The following is a 16388-nucleotide window of genomic DNA, read 5'->3' on the forward strand; positions in this document are numbered from 1 at the left end:
GTGATGTAAATTACAGCCTCACCACATCTGATATTGTTGCACCAAATTCTGTTTTCTGTACATAAGCAGCTAATCTCTGAATCTTTGTGAACTGAACCTTCTCATTCTCTGTGCAGCACAGAAATATGTGAGAGGTTAGTGTATGCTCTTACCTGTGGGAGTCTGTAAACTGTCCCTGAAGAATGACATAGAATACTCACTGTGGTTGCACCAATGTAACATGATGAATCAACTGGTGGTGAACTGGACACGCAGTTTGTATATTGCTAAAGGGTCTTTCTCTTGCTTGCCTTTCATATTCAAGTGTTTAAGTTGTTGCCTTTTCATTATCCAACAGATTTATGGTTCTAGGCAGCCATCAGTTCTGTAAAGCACAGACTTCAAAAGTGTGATTTCTAGATGGTGGCCTGTAGCTTGAATTTACATATTTCATCATGTTATTATCCAGTTATATTCTATTATATGTATTTTACCTTTTTGCCAGTTACAGTACATAAAATCCAGGAACTCTGTCCATGTTCAATATGTTAGCAGTAGTATCAGTCTTAAACAGATCAGAATTCTGTGTTTATGTAGTGAAACAGAGGGAGAGCAGTTGGTGACTTCTGTTGAAGGTCATGTAAGAACATGTCCAGTATATCTGGAATTGAAATGTGGTGTTCTCTCGTTTAATTTTCATCCAGAGGGTAAAACGAGGCTGGATTATTTGCTTGGTGTTTACTGAAGTCTGACTGCCCTCTTACGTAGAACTGACTATGTTGCAGATGGCTGCTGACAGCTGTCTGTAAGACCTCTTCAAAGGAGCTTACAGTGCTGTCACTATAACTCTTGAGCTCTGCTATCCTTAGGCATCTGCATAAAAAATTTAATTGGACCCGGTGTGTCAGCAGGCTGAGAAAGCACACCAAGAAGTGTGCAGGTAGCAAGTGTAAGACAAACTGGATTTTTTAATATACTCTGTTGTTTGTGTAAGTTGTACCATCTGAGGCACATAGTGATCCTTGTGGATACTATGGACACAGCCTAAAGTTGAAATTACTATGGAGCTGTGTTTAGGATTAAAAGACAGCTGCCTCTTACTGGCGGTGTTTGTTCTTAAGACCCATTTTATTACTCAGGGTTTGCTTACCACAGCAGAGAACCTGTGTTCTGTCATGTAATAAATATGAATGCAAATAGGTCTAGTCCAAGACACGGATCTTGTTATATGCCAGTTAAGAGCAACTTACTGGAGCTTCTTTTGGGAGGTGGGGCAGAAGGGATGTTCTTGGATGCAGCACAATCGTGGGAATGCAATGCTTGCCTGACTTCTCCAAAGGAAATTTGATAGAGACAAAAAGAGGGTAGTTACTTATTTTATTCCTTTGGTTGAGTTTTCACTGTACCTGCTGTCCTTTTCTGTAAGTAGAAAGATTCAGCTGAATCGGACTTTGCCCATGTTGCTGCAGAGGAGTGGTGCTACTAGAGATTTTTAAAACTGCTAGGCAGTGGGTGGATGTGTAAACAGGGAGCAGGCTTTTTCCTTTATAGCAGTGGCTGAATTCTCAACTCTCTCAAATTTTAGTTAGAAGGGAGTGTGGAGATAAGCCAAGGATTGGCTAGAGTACTTTGGTTAGTGCTCTCTTTTTTAATTGAGGTGAAGTCTTGCTAGAGGTCTACCCTGGTGTCTAGTGTTACTGTATTAAAAATCGTATGTAATGTGATATTTAAAAGGATGTCTTCTGTGAATGAAACCTGTTTTCTCCAGAACCTCATTATTGAACCACTTCTGGCCATCCCTGTCTCTTTAGAGATTAGCAGTCTGTGTTTTGCTTTTGGCTTTTTCTGAAGTGTTTGACTTCATGTACAGTCCCTGGATCTCCTCATCCTGTATTTCTGTTGCACTAAATTCTGAATATCTCGTCTCCCATTTCCTGTGTGTCGGTCGCCTGTCTGGTAACAAGAATGGGACATATTTCTCCATAGAGAGTTTGAGAAAAAGTTGACTTTCTGGGTTTTCTCCAAGATTGTGTAAGGTCCAGTCATATGTTGAGCCATTATCAGTGTATGTAGAGAAGACTGAGGAAGTGATGAAAAGTATGCCAAAGTTGATACTTTCTCTAAAGTTAAGGAAATAGGGTAGTGTTTACACTGAATAATAGGACTACAGAGAATAATAGGACTACCTCCTGTGCCTTGCTTTCTGTTTCTTTGTGTGCAGGTTCCTTCTGTAATTGGAATCACAGGTGAGATTTTCAGCAGCTGGTTTTACTGATGACTCAGTCCCAAAGTAAGTCCTTCAAAGCCAATGATTCGTGTATAGGGAAGTGCCTATGCAGTGTTCCAGTGTTGGGTTCCAATGGATATGGATCCTGGTGATTCCTCCAAGCATGCTTGCAGGAAGTCTTTTGGGGTTTTTGTCTGTTCTTCTCACTGCTTCCCTTGTGTTACTTAAAGAGTGAGTGTGATTTGCACTGGCCTTAGAGGTACTTAAGGCAATTTGGCAGCAGTTGGAGAGGCAGCTACGTGATCTAGCCTTGGACATTCTGGGCAGAGGTTGAAGCATAAGCACCCAGAAAAAGGATCTTTTGATTATACATTGGTATCATCTTTGGGCCACTACCATTTTAAAAAGAACAGAAAATATTTCAGTGCAGAATAAAATAATCTGATTAAACTTCAGAAACCTTTTCTAATACAGTTTGCTTATGTAGAGGAGAGTAAAAGGAGGATGCCACATACTGCTAAACTATGTCATATTTGCCTGTTGCATGCAGCTGCTAGGAGGCTGCACAGAAGATTTTATAGTTAGGCATTCATTTGTGGGTGTAGTAGATTTGTGTATGCTCTCATGGTGTCAGGGTTCTGCTATTGCCAAGCTCTTGCTTCACCAGAGGCAAGGGTCAGTCTGAAAATTGATGTTGTTGTGGCTTCCTGCAGGAAACGGTGAAAATACTGCTGGCTTTTTGACAGCCCCCTTGGAGAGAGTGGACAGTGTAGCTGTTGATAGACTTGAAACTGTGCCAGGAGGACTGGTGACTTCTGTTCTACTCTACCTTTCTCTGTGCCTTCTCCTGTTCCAGGCCTACATACTGTAGCAGCTTAAGTTTCAGCTGTTTCTGGACAACACTGGTCTCAGCATTAACCTGTCTTGCACATTATCTGCATTATCTGCATCTTTCACTGGTGCCCAAGTTTGATTTGAGGGGACTTACTTTGATACATGGTTTTCTGACATTCCCTTCCCTTTTGGTCTTTTATCAAAGTTGAGCTGAGGAGCTGCTTGTTGTTCGTTCCAGGAAACGCTGTAACCAGAGGTAGAGACTTCTCTGCTGACAGGGTCTGTTAAATTCACTCGTATCTGGCATCCTTCAAAATGCTGCAATTTCCACTTTTGAAGCTGTGGATAAAAATAGGTCTCTACTGTTTTCTCTCCATTATTACTTCATGTAGTTATCAGAGCATTAGTGGTTTTACCTGCTATTTAACCTACAGCTGTGTTCGTAACTACAGCATGGTAAAGATTAAGGCAAGTCTATCCCTATTTCAGACCTACAGTTCAGATGTAAGAAGCTCTCAAGATCTGATGTGCTCGAGGCAAATAGAAACTGAAAGAACGCTCTGATCCGCTGGAGCTTAGTGGCAAAGTGAAAATGCAGTTCTTCCAAGTTTGTCAGTTCAGCTTAGTGTTGATTACCCAGGCATGGCTCAGAGGAGATGCCTCAGGGTAAGAAAATAATCACAGCCGGTGATCTTCCAGGCAGCTTAAAGAAAGAAATGTGAACATTACAGTTTTGGTTTCTCAGATGATTTATTCTGCTTCTCCCCAGTAAGAAGAATAAACTCTTCCTGAATTAATCTGACACTTCCACCTTTTGTTTTTCAGAGATCTTTCAACTTCAGATCTGACATAAAGCTCAGTCTCCCAAGACTACAGCTTTTAATCCATATGGCTCCTGTACTGGAATTTAAAACTCTGACACTAAAAATAAGAAACTGAAGGGATGAGAGAAATACAGCCTGTCTTGTGAAAATGAGTGCAGGCATCTTGGAAATCTTTATAATGAGTGTTGGTTTACGAGAGGAGAAGGACAGTGAGTGACATTAATCAGGGAACACCTAATCCATTTTAAAGCCTTGCTTGTTTTTCTGTGATGAGCAGGAAGACAGATAAAACACAGGGTCTTACGCTCAGTTCCTGACACTGACCTGAAGTGGCTAAAGATTGACACAAGTGCTTAGTAAAGTCTAAGCTTAGTGAAACACTTACTGGAAGTGGTGCCTGTTGACTGTTTTAGTGGACCTCTTATGATGGAGAAGAGGTCAGTAAACCTTTACATCCCAATTTTAGTATGTGGCAATGGGAGAAGACCACCCTTAATCTCATGCCAGTATAAAATTGTGGAAGGTGTGCCTTCTTGTAATAAAGCTTTTAACAGTAGCTTTCCAAAGGAGAAGAGAAACCAATTTGAAACTCACGGTCTGTGTAACTGGCTTGGATGAAGCCAAATGTGTTCTAGTCAAATAAAGGTGGGGGAGAGAGAAGCTTAACCCTGCTCAGCACTAATTGGTGAAGTAGGGAACAATCAAATTAAGGTAAATGCAGATGTAGCTAAAAATAATTTTCTGAATGTGTTGCAGTACGGATGATCTATCACTTAGCAGTGATTACAGTGGTTTTAAACATTCCTTTTTGTTAAAGTCATCAGATAGATCTTTGAAAATTGACTTAATTTTAAATGGCTGTAGGAGAAATAACAACATGAAGTTTGATGATCTGGCTTTTGAGAGCAAGAAAAATAGTCGCTTGACTGACTGAGACTAGTTGGGTATCAAGAACAAATCTTTTCACTGGATTCCAGGAGCTTTGGCCTTTGTGCCAACATAAATACGGGTGTCTCTCTAATAGCAGAATTGCATTGGATTAGTTTGTGCTTTTTGGAAATTTATTATATGAAATATAGAGCTCACTTTTATACTTCCCTGTTTTAAGAAAATAGGGAGTTATTGTTGAACTGGGCACTCCTTTTTCCTCTGGCTATTTTGAAGAGAACGGAGGTCCCCCTCTTTCTGAAACACTTTTCTCATGTTTGTAAGTTGGTTGATCAGACACATCTTGTTCTAAATCTGTGCTGCATTCAAGGAAGCAGTTCAAATGGCTGTAGTGTGCAGACCCAAACAGAGGGTTGTAGCCATGCAGCGTTAATTTTGGCTCCTCCTAAGCACTGCTGAAGTTCCTGTTGTTATCAGTGGGGTCCAGTAAATAATGTGCTTGTACTCAGGGCAGGTGTGGAGAATACTGTCCCTCCATGAGTGAAGAGGCATCTGGTTAATACTAAGCTTTCTGCCTTTTTGATGGCTTTAGTCTCTTGTGTTGTGTCCTTCGTACAATCTGCAAGGAAACTTAAGTGTTCCACTGAAGGGAAAGGGTGACCTTACACCCTGTGTTCTGCCAAACACAAAGTATGCCCAGTGTGGGGAGAGGGGCAGAGAAGGTAAATATTCAGACAGACACATGATGCTGCCTGTGTCCCTCTCTAAAATTCGCATGAAAAATTAGTTTTTCTCATTTCATCATTAATCTGTGATGTGACATTTATATGCACTCAGCATGTTATGACAAATCTGAGGTGCCCTTTGGTAGAGACTTGTGCAGTTGAAAACCTTTGGTATTGAAATAAATTGTTCTGAATGTACAAGTTGGTGGCATTTCTCAGATATCTGATACCAGGTTGTCATCTTCAATTATTTCTTCGTGCCCTTTGTTCCTACAAAGTATTGTCTGTAGTGGGCCCAAACTTTTTCCAGTATGTCTACACAGTGATTTTTTGGATGATTTCAGTGAAACAACAAAGGACTACAAGCATGAAAGTTTACAGAATAGACATGATTGTGGCTTTATATGTGCATATTAATGTGCATTTCCTGCCAGCAAAAGTTCTTGTCACACAGGTTTTTAGCACTGTGAGTTAAGAGTTCCTGTACTTAAATTTTCCTTCTATGTTCACTTCAAGATTACATGATGGAATTCACATTTTCTCAAGAAAAGCTGCGGATCTTGGATCAGTACCATTGACAATACCTCCTGATTGCAGCACCTGAAGCAGGGTCCTGTAACGAATCTGTCACAAGAAACATACAATGGATCTCAAAGAGAGCTGCCCAAGTGTTAGCATTCCCAGCTCTGATGAACACAGAGAGAAGAAAAAGAGATTTACTGTAAGTATGTGAGAGAGTAAGCACTGTGGGCAAATGCATAGGCTGTTGGTGCCTTGCAGTGCTGCTTTCTTTTCTTCTACGAAGCTTCGTATTTTTTTCAGTAGGTTTATGGAAATCAGTTTCCTTGCTCTTGTGAGCACTGGCTATAGTCCAGTGTGAAAAGTGAATATTATACAATGTTTACCTGTTTGGCTTTCTGCAGAAAGAACTTGCCGTTATAAATTTCTGCCATTTTTACCCCGAAATAGCTGCATTTGCTTGTGTAAAATATCTAAGTATCCAAATACAGGGAAAGCATTTTGGTACCATTTTTGGCATTCTACATGACTTTTCATGAAGACATTTATTTTGTAAAGGGGTAAAGTGTGGATTTGGTTCTTGGCGTTTTTTTGTTTGTTTTAATGGCCATTCTTTCACAGATATTGCATTATACTATTGTAATTTTTTTGTGTAAAATGAAAAAAGTATAAACCATCAAATTTTTTCAAAACCTTTTTTCTGTCTTCCTTCCTGTTTCTGATTCTAATGCTTATGAGTTTTTTCCTATCCTGTTCCCATTTCCACTCCTTGTCATTCCTCTTCCTCTTCCTTTCTTTGCCTCCCAGTTTGACTTTCTGGTTGTGAAGTCTTCCTATTGTGTGGGAAATTCTTTGCATTGCATACTGAAAAATAAAGTAGTGTGGTGTGGATTTTTGTTTGGTTTCTATATAAACCTAAATGACAAGATCAAAATACTTCCTTGAAAAGGCTCAAACTATTTCATTGCTCTTGTGCAACTTCCTCCAAGATTTTTTTTTTCACAGAGTGAATTAGTCACTCTCCAGATGAAGAATGCAAACACCCTTATATGGAGTTGCTTTCTGAAGAATACAACAAAACAATGGTTTACTACGAGTTACGTTATCTCCCTTTCCTCTTCACCTCCCTTCTTCGGTGAAGAACAGTGCTGTTTGATTCTACAAGTGTGTCAAGATGTAGTTTGGGGAGGGAGTGTGCTGGTAAAGGGAATAAACAAAAGAGAACTTTACTAATTCCTTAAACTTCTGGATGCATGTGAAATTTAGGTGAGCGGGAAAACCTTCATGGAAGTCTGAACTTGAGCAAAACAGGTTTGTTTTGTTGCCTCAGTGCTGGCAGTTCTGCTGTTAAAATACGCCAGTGTGGTATATTGAGCGTGTACTAATGTTGTGGTTTCCAGGTCATTTTACCTAAAGGTCTGTGAGACAGCCTGAGCAGTGTGAAGGCATTTTCTTTGGGCGTGCCCTTTAGACAGCTGTATGAAATGTCAGAAATGGGGGGCTGAGGGAGGAGGGGAGAAGGAATCCAGCCCAGCTTACACTGTGCAGAGGTACACTTTGTCTTGCTGGCTTCTGCTTTCTGTGCCAGGGAGTAATTAGCAGCTTGACAAGAAGTGCTTTTCACAACCAAGCTTTCGAATATTATCACATATATTTTAGGATTTGATAACAGAAGTGAGGGTCATACTAAACTTCATGGTAGAAACTGTGAATTCCAGCATGTGTCAGTGCTTTTACTGTGTCCCCTCTTCTGTGGCTGTGTGTAATGACAGGATCCCATCAGTACTTTGACAGGGAGTGAGAAAGGGATGTGGGGGGGAAACAGTTCTTAACAAGTTTGTGGTAGGTATAACTGTCTCTTTTGATGGCCACACTAGTGCCATTTCTATAAAGAGCAGTAAGAACCTTGGAGTGAAAAGAAAGGTCAGTGATAAAGGCTAGGAAAGATTTCAGCTGACTGTATAGTCTTCACCTTACCCTTGCTCACAGTATGTATCCCTGCTGCTTCTGAGACACTTCTAGAATCTTACTGGTCTGAATAGAAACTGTGAATTTCAGCTCAAACCCTCCAGTGGCTCACTTAGTGCTGGCATGGAAACAAGACAAGTATGAGCAACTTCACTTTTGCTAGCTCTACTTTTTCCCCTCACACTTACTCTGATAAGGCATTTTTAAAAACAATCATGTCTCTGAGCAGTCATTATTCTGATAATTAAATGAGCTTTTCAGCTTTGTCTCTGGAAGTGAACTTCTCATTCCTCCTGAGCATTTTCATGATCTTTTATTGAATATTTTATTTGCTTTGGTTAAATACTGGATACTTTTGATATATTTATTACCAATTTTTTTTCTTTTTTCAAATAATTACATATTTGCATTTTTTGGGTGTTCTGGAAGGGAACCTTTTTTGCTTCCACTTAATTCCTGGCAACCAGCCTCTATGTAAATCCACACTAGTTCACTGTCCTGCGTTTTTCTGAAGATTCAGCACTCACTTTCTTCATAGAAAGAGTAAAGTATTTCCCTGTTTTGGACCATATCTAGCCTATATTAATTGCTGTTCTGTCCTTGCTGCATATTAGGTCATTCTTTTGCCTGTTTTGACAAATAGCTTTGTTTTGGGTTTCTTACTTTTATCCCTATGCTGTTTGATGTCTGAGGCTTAATTTTCTCTTCTGACCTGTTCTCATCTCTCTTCACACCTGGATCATACACAGGCTTATTAAAAAATCTCTTTCAAGGGTGCTGTTTGTTTGATTAAATCTGAAAACTTTGTCTTAGGCCTGTGATATATAATATTAAACCCCAGCCCTGTGGAAACTGGAGTTTTTGGTTTTTTTCTTTTAATTTGTTGACAATAAATAGTTTCCTTACTTTCTCAATGATTGTTCTCTCAAAATTGGAAAACAGCCTACTTTTTTATTTTTCTTTGTTTAATAAAAATCAAGTGTTTAATCCAGGAGCATGAGCTACCACAACAGAGTTGAAGTCTTTTCATTTCAGTGACTTCTGTGAAGAAATTTTGCTGCATCCAGAAATAGCTGGATCCTGTCCTGTCTGTATCTGGGAAGATAGTTTACAGTGATGCTTTCAGGAATTCTGTTTCTTTTTCTTCTTTTTTATTTTTTCAAAGCTTTGTGGGTTTGCATCGTATCTGTGTTTAAGGAGTTTTCTAAGGCCAAATTTGGATTAGGAATAATTAGACTTAAAAAGGTTATTATCTAAGTAAGTCTAGATTCCTCCCCCCCCCACCTTTCTAGAAATAAGCATTGCACATCTCTCTAATCATTACATAGGTGTAGCTGAAATTAGTCTTACAGCCCAGACATGTCATGGTTTTAGGTTTTACCAGATTCTTTGTGGATATTGTACATGTTATTGTACATGTTCTTACTGCTCAGTGTTTCCATAACTGTTGAACTTGCAGCTTTTCCTTTGTTGGGGTGTGCAAGAGCTTTGTTAGTGGTGTGAACTGGATGACCTCATACAGGCTTTTTTATGCTCTCTTTTGTAAAAAATGTTGATTATATCATTGTTCTACAGCTACTCTGAGAACAAAACTGTGTTAATTTTGCAGTTGCCAAGGAGGTGGATATCATCTCGTGTCCTAAGTTATGCTTGCCTGTGCACTCTGCAGTCTGTGCTGTCTGCCTTGGCCCTCTGCTCAAGTGTGTTGGCATTGATTTGCCATGCAGTCATGGGGAGCAGAGGTGTTTTGTGTTTGAACATTGCTTGCAGGACTTGATTGCTGTATAAGATACCCAGTTGAGGAGGTCAGTGCTTAAGTTTTGCAGCTGAAGCTTTTGCTGTCTACAGTGTAAGGAGGTTCTAGAAGGGGAGTGGGTAAGTTTTATGCTAACACTTGTTTAGCAGTAATGAGGCAAAGTGGGTTTTCTTAGAAGGTCTCATTGGCATTTTGCTGGATGTGTTCCCCAGGGTCTGGGACTGGGAACAACTTATGTGAGCAGTTAACACAGCGTGACTGCAGCCCTCAGGCTGAGGAACGGATGGTGGGGCTGCCACTTCCCCTGTGGGAGTTAGAGAGAGCGTCAAGGTGCTGTTGCAGGGCAGAGGGGAGACTGGGGCATTGGTCCAGTTGTCTGCACTGGGTATTGGCAGCCCTCTGCACTCATTTCCTTGCTGTGCCCATCCTCTTCCCTGGAAGAATAGCTGAGCTCCTTCTGGAAGTACAAGAAAGTAGAGAAGTGAAGACAACTAATTGCCTAAGAGACAGGAGAAGCCTGCTGGACACACAGCTGTCAACCAGGTTTATGAATCCAGGGACTGACAATCTGTCTAGTTACTGAAGTCCTCTGTGACATGGCATTTGAAAGGCCAGAAGTGTCAGCAGGTTCCAGCCATACCTCCCTTCATCCCAGTGCTGTGTATTATGTTATGTGGGCTGTATTTAAGCCACAGCACTATTTTTTCCTCCCTGAACAATTGTGCTATCAGCCAGGGTTCTTCTGTATTCAAGGTGTTGGAAGGAACAGTTATCTTTGTACCTTTCATATGTACTTTCTCTTTAGCTTTTGGTGAAGGCAGTCTTCAGTATTTTTAAATGCTTTGCTTCTTTAATACTAGTCTTTACTATGGATTATCAAGTTGTTAACGAATTTTGTATTAAATTTTAATAGACTGCTATCTGATGGCCAGGTGTTCTTATTGGATATTAACTGATTTATGAAACTCCATTAAATCAATTTTGGTGTTAGTTTTTGCTTACCTTGTTTAAAAATTTTCTGTAAAGTACCAGATTCTTTTAATTGTTCTTTTAATAATTTCTGTTGATTTCTGTGTGACTTAGCTGTAAGAAATGCATGGTTCAATAAGTGCATTTACACAATAAATTTAACAACCTGCCCTTACTTCCAGCACAGGATTAAACCTGGGAGGTTTCTCTAAGCTTTGTGGGCAATAACACTGTCTTTGTTCCTACAGGTTTACAAAGTGTTGGTCTCTGTTGGCCGAAGTGAATGGTTTGTCTTTCGACGGTATGCAGAGTTTGATAAACTCTACAATACGGTAAGCAAAAAGCAAACCATGAAATCATACCAGAATAGCAGAGTAACACTTGCAGTGTTATGGTTTGAGTTAATCCTCTCTTGAGGAGTTTAAGTCAACATTTAGTAACCATAGGAGCCTGATTAAAGAAGATGATGGAGTGGGTTTTTTTAAACTCTGGTTTGTTTGAATTTCAGACTCAAAATCCACTTATTTGTCACTTTTTTTATAGTTACTTGGGATCATAGCTTAATGAAACTTCCAATTTAGTGGTTGTCAAAACATCTAAAATGGGCATTTTTTCATGATAAAAAATCGCACAAAACATCTAGATAGATACATTTCTCCTAAAATAAGTGTTTTTCTGTGAAGTGCTGAAAGCAATGAACAAATCCTTGTTTCTTAATAGAAATTTTCTAGTCAGTCATTCATGGCAATTCACACCTGCAGTTTCGTACCAGGTACGATTTTTTGCACAAAAAATGTGGTCAGTGTTCCAAATAAAATAGGCCCCTTCAGCAACTAAGTATGGATCTCTTGGGTTTGTTGCTAGAAGAGAATTTTGTGCTTTTTACATAGTGGGCAAATGGGGCAAATAGTTGCTCAGATATGAGTCTGAGTTATGTGTGCTGTGTCCATACTTTTCTCCAGTTCTTCATGTTTAGAGACAATAATGTTTTCACAAAAGAGGAAGTAATTTCCCCCTGATTCCCGTATTAAAATATTACCAGCTGCCTATTTGTGCCTCCACTTCCCTTCCCTTGTCTCTCTGGGGAGTAGTCAGGCCTTCTCTCTTCTGCCTCAGTGTGCATGGATTTGCATGTGGCAGTGGCCTCCAAGTGCAGGTTGTGAGCTTGGAGCTGCTCTATGAGGTTTGAGCTGAAATGCCCCTGGATACCTATCCATGCTATGCTTTGCCTGCACCTTGCAGGGATAGGCCTGTAAGGGATGTGAAACCAGAATATCCTCCTTTCACAGGGGATGTTGGTGATCCTTTGCCACGTTCTCTTGCCATTCAGATTAGCACTGCTCTGCTGAAGTTTGTTCAGCACTGGTCTCTCTAACATGGCCAGAGGGGAGGTCCTGGGGAAGCATAACCAGGAGGGCATTTAGTCCAGTTTCTATTCAGTGTAATTCATACAGTATAGTACACCACAAAGAACTTGTGCTGCTAACTGGAAGAGATACTGGTGTTGCTAAGGGAAGAATTGCCAGCTACTGTATTAGAAAACTACTCTTTTAAAGAGGATGAGAGTACGATTGCTCTTTTGGAGCACTTGAAGTTGAATTAAATGTAGTTGAGGCTTGACTAGTGTCAGGTTGGTTTCTTTAATATATAATTCAGTGTTGTTGTATACTATCTTCTGGTCAGTTTATCAAGTATAGTAATAATTGAGTTATCAAATGCAGAATCATAAAATAGACTGTTATCTGTGTGCAGTTTTGATGTAGGGGTAGACCACATGTGATTTGTAAAGCTTTAAGATTGTCATTTGGACAAAACTCAGATGCCTATATCCCCAGCCCATCATAAGCCTCATGCATACAGCCCTGTGCAAGCAAGCAAGTAAGTAAGAAAAAAACAGACTCAAGAGAGATAAAGAATTGATGGAGGAAGGAAGAAAAAAGGAAAATAAGAAAAAAAACACAGAATTTTTTTTTTTGTCCTGGGGCAAATAATTTTGGCATCATTGCTCTAGTAGTCCATAAGATGAAGATGAGATGGCCTTTGAATTGAAAAGGGTATGTCTATTGCAAACAAGCTGAGTACAGGTTGTTCTGGGTATGTGTTTTTCCCCCATGTGTATGAGCAGAGATGGCATAGCAGAGCAGAATTACTAATAATCAAGTGTTCAAACTGTTCATCAGAAAACAAACAAAATGCAATTATTTCTAGGTATTTTAATGTCTAAGCACAATCCAATTTTATGTGTTTTGTTTTCAGCTAAAGAAGCAATTTCCCACCATGAACCTGAAGATTCCAGCTAAAAGAATATTTGGAGATAATTTTGATCCTGGTATGTCATCATCTTGTTATTCATTTTGTCAGTTTCTTTATATGAAAATTGATCTATTCCAGCCTACAAAAAGCTATCTTAGATGAGTTTTGCAGCATTCCTCAAAACAGTGACTAAACCAAAGTTTAGTCATGCTTCAGTCAAGAGCAGGAACTAGTGTGGGTAGGTGTTTTACCTTGTGATAGTGAACAAAGCATCGCTTGGTTGCCCAGTGCCTCTCTTGCACTGAAGGCTATAGCTCCACCCAACCCTCCCATATTCAGGATTGTGAGAGATTCTGAACTGCCAGGTGTGATCTCTCTCCTATAAAAGCAAAAGCCGAACCCCAGACTCTTCTTGTTATGTGTAGTCCATTTTAAACTTTCTTTGTGTGACTTACCCCACAACCATCTCTGAAAAATGAAATAACTCAAGGATTTATCTTTGAGGACTTGTGAACTCTCTATCTAAATGTGCTTCCTTGTACAGTTTACGTGAAAATGAACTTCTTCTGTAAGTGGAACAACAACAGGAAGCCTGTCTGATGTGAACATGTTGTGCTCCAGGTCCTCATTTAGCTTGCTCTGTACACAGCAAAATACTAATGAAAGTCACTTGCAAAGTGTGTTGAATTAACCTAGGTGGCACCACGGATAAGTAACTAAAAACACAAATGGGAAGGCCAGGCCATTGCTCTGTGTGTCTGTACTATTCATTCAAGCCATTTTTACTTCAGGGTTTTCCTGATGCCCTTTGGATCCCTCTCACCCTCCCTTGGCTTGCTGATGTGATCAGTTTGTAGTTTCATCTCTTCCTGCACCTGTTTCAATAGTTTCGTTTTCTCCTTTGCTGAGGAACAAATGGATCCAGAGCTGTTGAACTCTTAGGATGTGTAGGTTTAGGTTTTTTTAAAGTTTTTACAAACCAACCTAGTTTTTAGCAGTTACAGTTAATCATCTGGATCCTGCTGTGAAATTCTGTTTTATTTTTTATTAAAATAATCAAATACAAGTATCCAGGCTCTGATGTTCTATTCTGATAAAGACGTAAATGATTGCCAAAAGTTCTACATGTATTTTGTCTACAGGGACTTTTTGTTTAGTTCTGGTTCCTTTTCTCTGACCTTGGGATTCTCAGAGCTGGCTGAAGACCAGAGAATGTCATGCAGTCTGGTTTGCTGTACAAGCAAATATGCAGGTGGATTTCTTGGAGCCAGATTTAGGACACTGGAGTTTTAATGGGGGGAAAAAACCTCAACTAAAACTTTATTAAAATTATATATGTAAAACAAAGTCCTCAAACTTGTTTTAAATTTCTGTGAACTGCACTGAAATCCTTGAAGCATGACAAACTAAATAGTTCTCAAGATGTTTCTTGCTGGGAGGTAGGGTGGAGATGGAGCCATGATGCTTATGTAAATAATTCTTTTCCTTAACACTTATTTATTGAGGCTTTGATGTAATGTTTCTGCTAGCTCCTGAAACAAGTTACATATTTTACAAATATTGAAAAGGTATTTTACTTCTGTAATCCATCCACAGGTATGGAGCATTGTACTACTGCACTGAAATGCAGCAGAGTGAGACGTTTACATCCCTTTACCCAAAACCTACCAAAAATACTGTCATTTAAATTGCCATTTAAATGCTCCATTTTTATTGGCACTTAGGTTATTTCAAAATTAATCTTGTTTTAACTTGAAAAAATGAAACAGAAACCAGTAAGAATACAGAACCTACAAATTTCAGATGTTACAGCTGTTTTATCTTCACCAGCATGGATAGCTGTGTAGGCTTAGAGTGACTGAAGACACTGTACATCTGCCACACTGAAACTGCTGATGTTGGTGACTCCCATAATATCTGTATGCAAATTTACCTTCCTGTTAGTTGTCAGTAATTTGAGATTATTAAATACACTAGGAAGGGTTCAGGGATTATACCCCTGAAACAATATGGATGTTTTTCTTAATATTTTAAATACAGCTATTAATGAAAACTTAATTTTAACTTCATATTTTAATAATTGTCAGTAATCTGTGTATGACAGTCATTGGAATGCCTTAAAAGTTAATACATGAGCTAAATACTCTTTTTCCATACGAGTTATTGTTGATATGAGTAATGAAAGATAAGATTTTTCCATTTTACACTTTATTTTATGTTAAAACTCTCTGTTGTAAATCCTTTGTGTATCTTTCCATGTTGCCACAGAACAGTTACGTGTCTTAAGCTTTAGATAAGGCAAGGGATTCTGAGGATTATCTTTTTTAATGTTGGAGATGATGTCCAAAATCTAAAGGAAGGTATTTTATTTTGTTATCTTTATGGCTGTATCTGAGTGCCTGCCAACAGGATGAATTGTGTAATTTTCCCACTGCCATACATATATTATGGAAATATGCTGCTTGGTGGGACTGTTCATGTAAAGACTTGCGCAACTGATGTCAAGTTTTGCCTGTGGGTTCTTGGGGGTTTTGTTTTTGTGGAATCAGGTCCTGAAGGGCTCACCCACACAACAAAGGCTGCACAGGTTAGCCCGCTGTGGTTACACACTGTTCTTGAAGCACAAGGTGGCACTTCTAATCCACCTGGCTTTCAACATTTTTAACATCTGTAGTGTTACAGAGAAACTGAAATTTGTTCTCTCAGCTCAGTTGGGTGTTTTAAGCTTGCAATTTTCATACATAGAACCAATACCATTCTCAATCAGTCATGGGGCAGTCTCCTTTTAACTTACTTTAAATCCTAAAAAACCTGAATAAGAAAATAAGTCTTTCTCACAAGCTGACTGATGATTCTAACAAATCTGTTTTTTTCAGATTTTATTAAACAGAGAAGAGCAGGACTGAATGAATTCATTCAAAATTTAGTTAGACAGCCAGAGCTATGCAACCAGTAAGTAGTTTCATTTCTGTTTTATAAGGGCTGTTGAAAAGACATGAGATGAAAAGACATGTTTAATACAAAATTTCACATTAAGTATTTAACCAGAAAATGTATTTCACCTGTTCAGAACTCTTCAGTATAAAAAAAATAAACTTTATATGGCCATCCATTCAGGAAAAATCTGCAGACTGAATAATGTAAAAGTGTTTTTGTTCTGTGAAAGCCAACCTACAAATTTGCAGGCAATTAACTGATATTAATTCCAGGGGTGCAGATTCCACTGTAAACTGTTGCTGTAGGGCAGGTGTTTGTTTTGCCAGTGGCTGTACTGTTTGAGGGCCCTGCTGTCGCTTGCTGCTGCATTGCTGGCAGTCAGTCACTGCCTGCATCCTTTGTTTTTGTTAGAGCAGCTCACGTGTGCTCTGGAACTCGTTTGAAGCACGATAACCAGGTGGCTTAATTAGCTTGCTGAGATGGTTTGGGTAACCAAGCTGAGCTGCCTA

The 16388-nt window shown here is 39.3% G+C and overlaps 1 protein-coding gene across 6 annotated transcripts in view; it reads left to right on the forward strand.

Annotated features, from left to right (window-relative positions):
* The window catches only part of LOC104692837 (serine/threonine-protein kinase Sgk3), a 55984-nt gene that overhangs the window by 23371 nt on the left and 16225 nt on the right, over positions 1-16388 (forward strand). For 4 of the 6 annotated variants that reach the window (XM_039548858.1, XM_019289281.3, XM_010405131.4 and 1 more), the window contains exons 2-5: positions 5994-6198; positions 10938-11021; positions 12946-13018; positions 15819-15894. In XM_039548858.1, the coding sequence (XP_039404792.1) occupies positions 6121-6198; positions 10938-11021; positions 12946-13018; positions 15819-15894 (311 nt within the window). In that variant the 5' untranslated portion in view covers positions 5994-6120. Of the gene's footprint in view, positions 1-5993; positions 6199-10937; positions 11022-12945; positions 13019-15818; positions 15895-16388 lie in introns of those variants that run through there. The other 2 variants (XM_039548859.1, XM_019289283.3) reach the window with 2 other exon arrangements.

The sequence above is a fragment of the Corvus cornix genome, chromosome 2, assembly GCF_000738735.6.
Source record: "Corvus cornix cornix isolate S_Up_H32 chromosome 2, ASM73873v5, whole genome shotgun sequence".
Lineage (NCBI taxonomy): Eukaryota > Metazoa > Chordata > Aves > Passeriformes > Corvidae > Corvus > Corvus cornix.